Genomic DNA, 12,400 nt, shown 5'->3' with positions numbered 1-12,400 from the left:
GGGTTGTTGTGCGCTCCTTCCGCTGTTTGCACTTGGCTTCCACGTGCTCCCGGCGAAGAGACTCGAGGTGTTCGGCACCTTCCCGGATGCTTCTCCACTTTGAGCGCTCTTGGCCCAGGGATTCCCAGGTGTCGGTGGGGATCTTGCATTTTTTCAAGGAGCCTTTGAGGGTGTCCTTGAAATGCTTTCTCTGTCCTCCTGCCGTGACATAGCTCGGGGTTGAGCGCTTGTTTCAGGAGTCCAGCAGTCCAATATCAGGCATGCGGAAAATGTGGCCCGTCCAATGGAGCTGGTCGAGCGTGATCAGTGCCTCAATGCTGGGGATGTTGGCCTGAGTGAGAACACTGACGGTGTGCCTATCCTGCCAATGGATTTGCAGGATCTTGCGGAGGCAGCATTGGTGATACTGCTCCAGTGCTTTGAGGAGTCCATGGGCTAGAACCTCCACTTTTGAGCTTATTGCCCCGCCAAAAATGGGCGTTATTTTCAACATGGATGATAAAAAAGGGTTTTCAGATCGCCGGCTTCTCACCCATTCTCAAAACACCTAGTTTACATTTTTGAAAATGGGTGTTACGGCGAGTGATATCAAATGGGCAGTAGCGTTAAATTTTTTTGACCTTCTGCCGTAAACGTGTGGCCGTCCTTAGCAACGACATGGCAACGCTCGATTCCCGCGATTCAGAAGGTCAAGGGTCGCCATGACATGCACAGAAGAGATGGAGAGAGAGGGAGCTCAGAGGGACTGAAGGCGTGTCTGGGCATGGTGTGGCTGCTTTGGGAGGAAGGAGGGAGACTTTAGAGCTTCACAGCAAGTAGGTGTTACCAGCCACATATTTGACCGAATTTGCCCTATAATGGAGGGAGAGGAGGAGGCATCTTAGCACACTGTGGAGATTGACCGCTGGAGAGAGCAGTGAGGTGGGAGAGGAGCACATTGGAGGGCGCAAAAGAGCCAGGAGGTTCTCGGACGGGGCAAATGCCTCCCTCCTGCAGGAGGTCGAGTCACGCTGAGGTGACTTGACACTGGGAAGCCCACCCCAAAGGCCTACCAGAGAATATGGACCGAGATAACAGAGTAGTCTCGTCGGCGATCAACGAGGTGCGTGAGGGCAACCAATGCCGCAAACGATGGAACGACCTTGTGGGATCCGCAAGAGTAAGTATTACATTGATTTACATGTACTTATGTATTTATATAATTTGATTTGTAACAGTCATGAGTGACTATCAGCAGGTGTGAGATCTTGCACTTTTCCAGGAATGTTTTACTCAAAGCCCGTGGTCTTTAGGTAAAGAATGATAATAATCATAATAATCATGATTACATCTGTCAGTTATGTGTTGTATCAGTCTCTGTGACAGTACCTAACAATGATATCATGCAATGATCGCATGCCATGTCGTCTTGTCACCTTTTACAGAAGAAGCTATCGCCAGCGATATCACAGTCCCTGTCACAGGTGGGACAGATAGTAATTGAGGGAAGGGGTGGGTGGGACAGGTTTGCCGCACGCTCTTTCCACTGCCTGCGCTTGGTTTCTGCATGCTCTCGGCGATGAGACTCAAGGTGCTCAGCGCCCTGCTGGATGCACGTCCTCCACTTAGGGCGGACTTTGGCCAGGGTCTCCCAGGTATCAGTGGGGATGTTGTACTTTATCAGGGAGGCTTTGAGGGTGTCCCTGTAACGTTTCCTCTGCCCACCTTTGGCTCGTTTGCCGTGAAGGAGTTCCAAGTAGAGCGCTTGCTTTGGGAGTCTCGTGTCTGGCATGCGGACAATGTGGCCTGCTCAGTGGAGCTGATCAAGTGTGGTCAGTGCTTCAATGCTGGGGATGTTGGCCTGGTCGAGCACATTAATGTTGGTGCGTCTGTCCTCCCATGGGATTTGTAGGATCTTGCGGAGGCATCGTTGGTGGTATTTCTCCAGCGACTTGATGTGTCTACTGTACATGGTCCATGTCCCTGAGCCATACAGGAGGGCGGGTATCACTACAGCCCTGTAGACCATGGTGGCAGTTTTGAGGGCCTGGTTTTCAAACACTCTTTTCCTCAGGTGGCCGAAGGCTGCACTGGCGCACTGGAGGCGGTGTTGGATCTTGTCGTCAATGTTTGCTCTTGTTGATGAGGCTCCCGAGGTATGGGAAATGGTCCACGTTGTGCAGGGCCGCGCCGTGGATCTTGATGTCTGGGGACAGTGCTGTGCGGCGAGGACAGGCTGGTGGAGGACCTTTGTCTTACGGGTGTTTAGCGTAAGGCCTATGCTTTCCTACGCCTCAGTAAATATGTTGACCGCGTACTGTAGCTCGATGACAGAGGTTGGAGTGGTCTTGGACCTGGCCTGGGATGGCGAAGGTTAAACAGCTTCCCACTGGTTCTGTAGTTTAGTTCCACTCTAGCGGGGCACTTGTTGACAGTGAGGTGGAGCACGGCAGTGAGGAAGATTGAGAAGAGGGTTGGGGTGATGACGCAGCCGTGTTTGATCCCGGTCCGGACGTGGATTGGGTCTATAATGGATCCGTTAGTAAGGAACATGGCCTGCATATCATCGTGGAGCCGGCAGAGGATGGTGACGAACTTTTGGGGCCATCCAAAACGGAGGAGGACGCTCCATAGACCCTTGCGTTTGACAGTGTCAAAGGCCTTTGAAAGGTCGAAGAAGGCTATGTATAAGGGCTGGCTTTGCTACCTGCATTTTTCCTGCAGCTATCGCGCTGCAAAGATCATGTCCGTTGTGCCCCGTAGGGGACGAAATCCGCACTGTGACTCCGGGAGGAGCTCCTCAGCCACAGGGAGAAGACGATTGAGGAGGACTCGAGCGACGACTTTCCCAGTAGCTGATAACAGGGAGATTCCTCTGTAGTTGACGCAGTCGGACTTGTCCCCTTTTTTAAAGATGGTCACGAGCACTGCACCTCTGAGATCTCCCGGCATGCTCTCCTCCCTCCAGATGAGAGAGATGAGGTCGTGTATTCGCGCCAACAGTGCACTTGTATTGGGTCTGTGATGGATCCGTTGGTAAGAATCATGGCTTGCATGTCATCGTGAAGCGTGTTTATGAGGGGCAGTCTCCTGATAGCTGCCATGCACCATCCCCAGCCTTCACTCCTCATGAGGCCCAGCCTGGAATCCTCTGGACTCTGATTAAACTCAGTGTAATGACCATCACTGTCTCATGCATGATTTGGGAGCAGTGCACAGTTGATGTAGGAGGCAGAGGAAGGGACATGAAGAGCATTTACCCACTGCTGCTCTTGATAGAGATGAACAGCATCGCCTCCCCACACACCCTCCTCACTCTCACACCCTGTCCTATCACCGCCAGCGTACTCCAACCTGGTCAAGTGTAGTGGAATAAACCCACATTTACAGCCGAGTGTAACAGGTTAACAAAAGGAAACAGCTCCTCAGTGTGTTACACTACATATCTGGAAACTGACAGTGACTTACACACAAGCCACAGACTGCCAGGTCGGGGTAAATGTGCCCTGGATATGATGTGTCCTGGATATGTTCAGGTACTGATGATATTTAATCTCGATATCAGGGTTACTAAAAGCAGTCTCAAAGGTGCAGGGCCCAAGGCTTCACATACAAGAACAGCTATGGTAGGACTATTCCAATGACTTCCTCCCGGATCCCCAGCCTCCATAAACTTCAGTTACCCATATCCTATCCCGCACCAAACCTCAAATCCACTCCAGTAACTGGAGAGAGACAGGAACTGTCTCAAAACCACGTGCTCGAATGTCAGTGGCTGCAGATTGGAAAGCTGGTGATATCTGTAGGAGAGATGAGCCAAGGATAGCAGTGCTGAAATTACCCAGCCCCATGCTCAAAACGGAAAAGGGTGTCTGAGTGGATCTCCATAACTCTTATTGGTTCCCTTCAAGTCCACACCACCTCCACTGTCAGAGGGAGCAGGTATTACTGCAGATACTCACGCAAGACAGCAATAAAACTAGTTTTATCGAGGAGAATCCACAACCCAAAGCCGAGGATAACTGCTCCCAGAATCTGTAAAAACAATCCACAAAACAGTTAGATCCATCACAATCAAGAGCAAACGACTGTTTAAAGGTGGGGCATTCAGGAACAAAGGCCCCTTTCAAAGGGGTCCCCAATGGTGTGATTTTCTCCAGAAAAGGTCCCACTGGTGGGCCGGTCATTGATCAGTGCAGCGACCCTCACATTTTTACTGTATCCCTATAGAGGGGAGAGTCAGTGTGGGACTGAGTGTATCCCATAGATACAGTCAGTGTGGGACTGAGTGTATCCCCATAGATACAGTCAGTGTGGGACTGAGTGTATCCCCACAGATACAGTCAGTGTGGAACTGAGTGTATCCCATAGATACAGTCAGTGTGAGACTGAGTGTATCCCATAGATACAGTCAGTGTGAGACTGAGTGTATCCCCATAGATACAGTCAGTGTGGGACTGAGTGTATCCGCATAGAGACAGTCAGTGTGAGACTGAGTTTATCCCCATAGATACAGTCAGTGTGGGACTGAGTGTATCCCATAGATACAGTCAGTGTGGGACTGAGTGTATCCCCATAGATAGAGTCAGTGTGGGACTGAGTGTATCCCCACAGATACAGTCAGTGTGGGACTGCGTGTATCCCATAGATACAGTCAGTGTGGGACTGAGTGCATCCCCATAGATACAGTCAGTGTGGGACTGAGTGTATCCCCACAGATACAGTCAGTGTGAGACTGAGTGTATCCCCACAGATACAGTCAGTGTGGGACTGAGTGTATCCCATAGATACAGTCAGTGTGGGACTGAGTGTATCCCCATAGATACAGTCAGTGTGAGACTGAGTTTATCCCCATAGATACAGTCAATGTGGAACTGAGTGTATCCCATAGATACAGTCAGTGTGAGACTGAGTGCATCCCCATCGATACAGTCAGTGTGGGACTGAGTGTATCCCATAGATACAGTGTGGGACTGAGTGTGTCCCATAGATACAGTCAGTGTGGGACTGAGTGTATCCCATAGATATAGTCAGTGTGGGACTAAGTGTATCCGCATAGATACAGTCAGTGTGAGACTGAGTTTATCCCCATAGATACAGTCAGTGTGGGACTGAGTGTATCCCATAGATACAGTCAGTGTGGGACTGAGTGTATCCCCATAGATACAGTCAGTGTGGGACTGAGTGTATCCCCACAGATACAGTCAGTGTGGGACTGAGTGTATCCCCATAGATACAGTCAGTGTTGGACTGAGTGTAACCCCATAGATACAGTCAGTGTGAGACTGAGTGTATCCCCATAGATATAGTCAGTGTGGGACTGAGTGTATCCCATAGATACAGTCAGTGTGGGACTGAGTGTATCCCCATAGATAGAGTCAGTGTGGGACTGAGTGTATCCCCACAGATACAGTCAGTGTGGGACTGCGTGTATCCCATAGATACAGTCAGTGTGGGACTGAGTGCATCCCCATAGATACAGTCAGTGTGGGACTGAGTGTATCCCCATAGATACAGTCAGTGTGAGACTGAGTGTATCCCCACAGATACAGTCAGTGTGGGACTGAGTGTATCCCATAGATACAGTCAGTGTGGGACTGAGTGTATCCCCATAGATACAGTCAGTGTGAGACTGAGTTTATCCCCATAGATACAGTCAATGTGGAACTGAGTGTATCCCATAGATACAGTCAGTGTGAGACTGAGTGCATCCCCATCGATACAGTCAGTGTGGGACTGAGTGTATCCCATAGATACAGTGTGGGACTGAGTGTGTCCCATAGATACAGTCAGTGTGGGACTGAGTGTATCCCATAGATATAGTCAGTGTGGGACTAAGTGTATCCGCATAGATACAGTCAGTGTGAGACTGAGTTTATCCCCATAGATACAGTCAGTGTGGGACTGAGTGTATCCCATAGATACAGTCAGTGTGGGACTGAGTGTATCCCCATAGATACAGTCAGTGTGGGACTGAGTGTATCCCCACAGATACAGTCAGTGTGGGACTGAGTGTATCCCCATAGATACAGTCAGTGTTGGACTGAGTGTAACCCCATAGATACAGTCAGTGTGAGACTGAGTGTATCCCCATAGATATAGTCAGTGTGGGACTGAGTGTATCCCATAGATACAGTCAGTGTGAGACTGAGCGTATCCCATAGATACAGTCATTGTGGGACTGAGTGTATACCCATAGTTACAGTCAGTGTGGGACTGAGTGTATCCCCATAGATACAGTCAGTGTGGGACGGAGTGTATCCCCATAGATACAGTCAGTGTGGGACTGAGTGTATTCCCATAGATACAGTCAGTGTGGGACTGAGTGTATCCCCATAGATACAGTCAGTGTGAGACTGAGTTTATCCCCATAGATACAGTCAATGTGGAACTGAGTGTATCCCATAGATACAGTCAGTGTGAGACTGAGTGCATCCCCATCGATACAGTCAGTGTGGGACTGAGTGTATCCCATAGATACAGTGTGGGACTGAGTGTGTCCCATAGATACAGTCAGTGTGGGACTGAGTGTATCCCATAGATATAGTCAGTGTGGGACTAAGTGTATCCGCATAGATACAGTCAGTGTGAGACTGAGTTTATCCCCATAGATACAGTCAGTGTGGGACTGAGTGTATCCCATAGATACAGTCAGTGTGGGACTGAGTGTATCCCCATAGATACAGTCAGTGTGGGACTGAGTGTATCCCCACAGATACAGTCAGTGTGGGACTGAGTGTATCCCCATAGATACAGTCAGTGTTGGACTGAGTGTAACCCCATAGATACAGTCAGTGTGAGACTGAGTGTATCCCCATAGATATAGTCAGTGTGGGACTGAGTGTATCCCATAGATACAGTCAGTGTGGGACTGAGTGTATCCCCATAGATAGAGTCAGTGTGGGACTGAGTGTATCCCCACAGATACAGTCAGTGTGGGACTGCGTGTATCCCATAGATACAGTCAGTGTGGGACTGAGTGCATCCCCATAGATACAGTCAGTGTGGGACTGAGTGTATCCCCACAGATACAGTCAGTGTGAGACTGAGTGTATCCCCACAGATACAGTCAGTGTGGGACTGAGTGTATCCCATAGATACAGTCAGTGTGGGACTGAGTGTATCCCCATAGATACAGTCAGTGTGAGACTGAGTTTATCCCCATAGATACAGTCAATGTGGAACTGAGTGTATCCCATAGATACAGTCAGTGTGAGACTGAGTGCATCCCCATCGATACAGTCAGTGTGGGACTGAGTGTATCCCATAGATACAGTGTGGGACTGAGTGTGTCCCATAGATACAGTCAGTGTGGGACTGAGTGTATCCCATAGATATAGTCAGTGTGGGACTAAGTGTATCCGCATAGATACAGTCAGTGTGAGACTGAGTTTATCCCCATAGATACAGTCAGTGTGGGACTGAGTGTATCCCATAGATACAGTCAGTGTGGGACTGAGTGTATCCCCATAGATACAGTCAGTGTGGGACTGAGTGTATCCCCACAGATACAGTCAGTGTGGGACTGAGTGTATCCCCATAGATACAGTCAGTGTTGGACTGAGTGTAACCCCATAGATACAGTCAGTGTGAGACTGAGTGTATCCCCATAGATATAGTCAGTGTGGGACTGAGTGTATCCCATAGATACAGTCAGTGTGAGACTGAGCGTATCCCATAGATACAGTCATTGTGGGACTGAGTGTATACCCATAGTTACAGTCAGTGTGGGACTGAGTGTATCCCCATAGATACAGTCAGTGTGGGACGGAGTGTATCCCCATAGATACAGTCAGTGTGGGACTGAGTGTATTCCCATAGATACAGTCAGTGTGGGACTGAGTGTATCCCCATAGATACAGTCAGTGTGGGACTGACTGGGACTTGGGGATGAATAGATCCTGAGTCTGCATCGAGAGCGTTCTTTACTCAAATCACAAAACCCTAGGATCTGTCATTTAACAGCAATATTCTTTATTTTCCAATTACAAGAAGGCAATTCCCACATTGCTCCCGACCAGGTTCAATCCAATCACATTGGGCTGCTTGGGAAAAGTCCCACGTACACATTGCCCCCAGTCGAGCTATCCCCCACCCCCTCACTCTCATCCCCTCACTACCGCCCCTTACTCTGCCCCTCCTCACTCTCCCCCCCCTCTCCCACCTCACTCTCCCCTCTCCTCACTCTGCCCCCTCACTCTTCTCCTACCTCACTCCCCCCTCATTCTCTCCCTCCTCATTCTCTCCCTCCTCACTCACTCTCTCCCTCCTCACTCTCTCCCCCTCACTTCCCCCTTATTTCCCCCCGTGCTCACTCTCCCCCTCACTCATCCCTCCCACTCCCCCTCACTCCCTCCCTCACTCTCCCCTCCCACTCCCCCTTACTCTCCCCTCCCACTCCCCCTCACTCCCTCCTCACTCTCCCCCTCACTCTCCCCCCCCTCACCCCCTCTCCTCAATCTCCACCCACTCACTCTCTTCCCCTCAATCTAACTCCCCTCACTCTCCCCCTCCAACCATGTCCCCCCTCCACTCTCATCCCCTCACTCTCCCCCCCTTTAATTCTCACCCCACTCACTCTCCCCCCTCACTCTCTACCCCTCACTCTACTCCTCCAGCCACGTCCCCCACTTCTATCCACTCTCCCACCTCACTCTCTCCCCCTCACTCTCCCCACTCCTCACTCTCATACACCCTCACTCTCTCCCCCTCTTCTCACTCTCCCCTCCTCACTCACCCCCCTCACTCTCTCCCCCCATCACTCTCCCCCCCCCTACTACTCTCCCCCCACCCCCGTCACTTCTATCCACTCTCCCCCATCCGTCACTCGCCCCCACCCACAGCTCCCACTGTGTTGCTCCCGCAGGGAAGGGATATTTGTCTGGAGCCGAACCCCTCCCTTAATACGAAGCAGATGTATATTCAGTGAGGAATGGGCTGTGACAGCCAGTTTCCACAGTGTGTGTTTCTCTGTCAGACATCACGTGTGGTGTGTGCTGAGGGAATGCAGGTCTCCACAGGCATTCTGTACACATTCTGTCCTCACGTTATTCTCACACCTTACAAAGAGCATTATTTTGAATGAATTATACTCGCTAATATTCTTAGCTCCTCCTTTAGTAAACAACCTTCCCCAACAGTGGATTCTATATGTGGGACACTGCAACAGGTCACCTTCAGCATGCATCCAGACATTGCAACTCGTACCAAGGAGAAACACTGAGATGGACACTCAGTCCCTGGGGAGAGTCAGTGTCTAATACCCCCCCCACCGGAACTGAGTGTCAGTGTCTAATACGCGCCCCCCAGGGACTGACTGTCAGTGTCTAATACCCACCCCCCCTGGACTGAGAGTCAGTGTGTAATACCTCCCAGGGACTGAGGGTCAGTGTCTAATACCCCCCCCACCGGAACTGAGTGTCAGTGTCTAATAACCCCCCAGGGACTGAGTGTCAGTGTCTAATACCCCCCAGGGACTGAGTGTCAGTGTCTAATAACCCCCCCCTCTCCATCAAGGGACTGAGTGTCAGTGTCTAATACCGTGTCCCCCCCCACAGGACTGAGTGTCTAATACCCACCCCCCCCAGGGTCTGAGTGTCAATGTCCATGTTCCCCCCAGGGACTTTAAAAAATATTGTTCCTGGGATGTGGGCAATGCTGGCAGGCCGACATTTATTGCCCATCCCTAATTGCCCTTGAGAAGGTGGTGGTGAGCCGCCTTCTTGAACCGCTGCAGTCCGTGTGGTGAAGGTGCTCTCACAGTGCTGTTCGGGAGGGAGTTCCAGGATTTTGAACCAGCGACGATGAAGGAACGACGATATATTTTAAAATCAGGATGGTCTGTGACTTGGAGGGGAACTTGGAGGTGATGGTGTTCCCATGTGCCCTGCTGCCCTTGTCCTTCTAGGTGGTAGAGGTCACGGGTTTGGGAGATGCTGCCGAAGAAGCCTTGGCGAGTTGCTGCAGTGCATCTTGTAGATGATACACACTGCAGCCACGGTGCGCCGGTGGTGGAGGGAGTGAATGTTTAAGGTGGTGGATGAGGTGCCTATCAAGCGGGCTGCTTTGTCCTGGATGGTGTCGAGCTTCTTGAATGTTGTTGGAGCTGCACTCATCCAGGCAAGTGGAGAGTATTCCATCACACTCCTGACTTGTGCCTTGTAGATGGTGGAAAGGCTTTGGGGAGTCAGGAGGTGAGACACTTGCCGCAGAATACCCAGCCTCTGACCTGCTCTTGTGGCCACAGTATTTATGTGGCTGGTCCAGTTAAGTTTCTAGTCAACGGTGACCCCAGGATATTGATGGTGGGGGATTCGGCGATGGTAATGTCGTTGAATATCAAGAAGTTAAATTCTCACTTCTTGGAGATAGTCATTGCCTGGCACTTGTGCGCCGGTGAATGTTACTTGCCACTTAGCAGCCCAAGCCTGAATGTCGTCTCGATCCTGTTGCATGCGGGCATGGACTGCTTCATTATCTGATGAGTTGCGAATGGCACTGAACACTGTGCAATCATCAGCGAACATCCCCACTTCTGACCTTATGATGGAGGGAAGGTTATTGATGAAGCAGCTGAAGATTGTTGGGCCAAGGACACTGCCCTGAGGAACTCGTGCAGCGATGTCCTGGAGCTGAGACGATTGACCTCCAACCACCACAACCATCGTCCTTTGTGCTGGGTATGACTTCCCCCTGATTCCCATTGACTTCACTTTTACTAGGGCTCCTTGATGCCACACTCGGTCAAATGCTGCCTTGATGTTAGGGGCAGTCACTCTCATCTCACCTCTGGAATTCAGCTCTTTTGTCCATGTTTGGACCAAGGCTGTAATGAGGTCTGGAGCCGAGTGGTCCTGGCGGAAACCAAACTGCGTATCGGTGACCAGGTTATTGGTGAGTAAGTGCCACTTGATAGCACTGTCAACAACACCTTCAATCACTTTGCTGATGATTGAGAGTAGACGGATGGGGCGATAATTGGCCGGATTGGATTTGTCCTGCTTTTTGTGGATGGTATATACTTGAGCAGTTTTCCACATTGTTGGATCGATGCCAGTGTACTCAGTCATGGGGGAGGACGGGGGGGCTCAGTCCTGGGGGAGGAGGTGGGGTGGGGACACTCAGTCCCACGGGAGGGGCTCAGTCCCGGGGGAGGAGTGGGGGGCACTCAGTCCCGGGGGAGGGGCTCAGCCCCGGGGGAGGAGTGGGGGGCACTCAGTCCCGGGGGAGGGGCTCAGTCCCGGGTGGGGGGGGGGGGGCTCAGTCCCGGGGGAAGTGGGAGGGGACACTCAGTCCCGGGAGAGGGGGACTCAGTCCAGGGGGAGGGGGGACACACACTCAGTCCCGGGGGAGGAAGGGGGGGCTCAGTCCCGGGGGATGAGCTGGGGGGGGCGGACACACACTCAGTCCCGGGGGGAAGGTGGGCTCAGTCCGGGGGGAGGAGGGGGGGGCACTCAATCCCGGGGGAGGGGCTCAGTCCCGGGGGAGGAAGGGGGTGCTCAGTCCCGGGGGAGGAGGGAGGGCTCAGTCCCGGGAAAAGGGGGGGAGACACTCAGTCCCGGGGGAGTGGGGGGGGGCACTCAGTTCTGGGGGAGGGTGGGGGGGGCGGAGGCGGACACACACTCAGTCCCGGGGGAGGAGGGGGGGCCTCAGTCCCGGGGGAGGAGGTGGGGGGGGCGGACACACACTCAGTCCCGGGGGAGGAGGGGGGGCCTCAGTCCCGGGGCAGGAGGGGTGGGGGAGGCGGACACACACTCAGTCCCGGGGCAGGAGGGGGGGCCTCAGTCCCGGGGGAGGAGGGGTGGGGGGGGCAAACACACTCAGTCCCGGGTAGGAGGTGGGGGAGGCGGACACACACTCAGTCCCGGGGGGGCTCAGTCCCGGGGCAGGAGGGGGGGCCTCAGTCCCGGGGGAGGAGGGGTGGGGGAGGCGGCGGACACACACTCAGTCCCGGGGGAGGAGGGGGGGCCTCAGTCCCGGGGGAGGAGGTGGGGGGGGGGGCGGACACACACTCAGTCCCGGGGGAGGAGGTGGGGGGGGGGGCGGACACACACTCAGTCCCGGGGGAGGGAGGGACACACTCAGTCCGGGGGGAGAAGGGGGGGGGTTCAGTCCCGGGGGAGGAGGGGGCACTCCGTCCCGGTGGAGGGGGGATGAGGCGGAGGCGGACACACACTCAGTCCCGGGGGAGGAGGGGTGGGGGGGGCGGCGGACACACACTCAGTCCCGGGCGAGGAGGAGGGGCCTCAGTCCCAGGGGAGGAGGTGGGGGGGGCGGACACACACTCAGTCCCGGGGGAGGAGGGGGAACCTCAGTCCCAGGGGAGGAGGGGTGGGGGGGGGCGGACACACACTCAGTCCCGGGCGAGGAGGAGGGGCCTCAGTCCCAGGGGAGGAGGTGGGGGGGGCGGACACACACTCAG

General features: G+C 53.2%; 1 protein-coding gene across 2 annotated transcripts in view; it reads right to left on the bottom strand.

Annotated features, from left to right (window-relative positions):
- LOC139279419 (CD82 antigen-like) overlaps positions 1-12,400 on the bottom strand; it is a 121,794-nt gene that overhangs the window by 78,897 nt on the left and 30,497 nt on the right. For both annotated transcript variants that reach the window (XM_070898530.1, XM_070898529.1), the window contains exon 3: positions 3,942-4,014. In XM_070898530.1, coding sequence (XP_070754631.1) covers positions 3,942-4,014 — 73 coding nt within the window. The remainder of the gene's footprint in view (positions 1-3,941; positions 4,015-12,400) is intronic.

This window comes from Pristiophorus japonicus, chromosome 14, assembly GCF_044704955.1.
Source record: "Pristiophorus japonicus isolate sPriJap1 chromosome 14, sPriJap1.hap1, whole genome shotgun sequence".
Lineage (NCBI taxonomy): Eukaryota > Metazoa > Chordata > Chondrichthyes > Pristiophoridae > Pristiophorus > Pristiophorus japonicus.
This window is presented reverse-complemented; position numbering and strand designations above follow the sequence as displayed.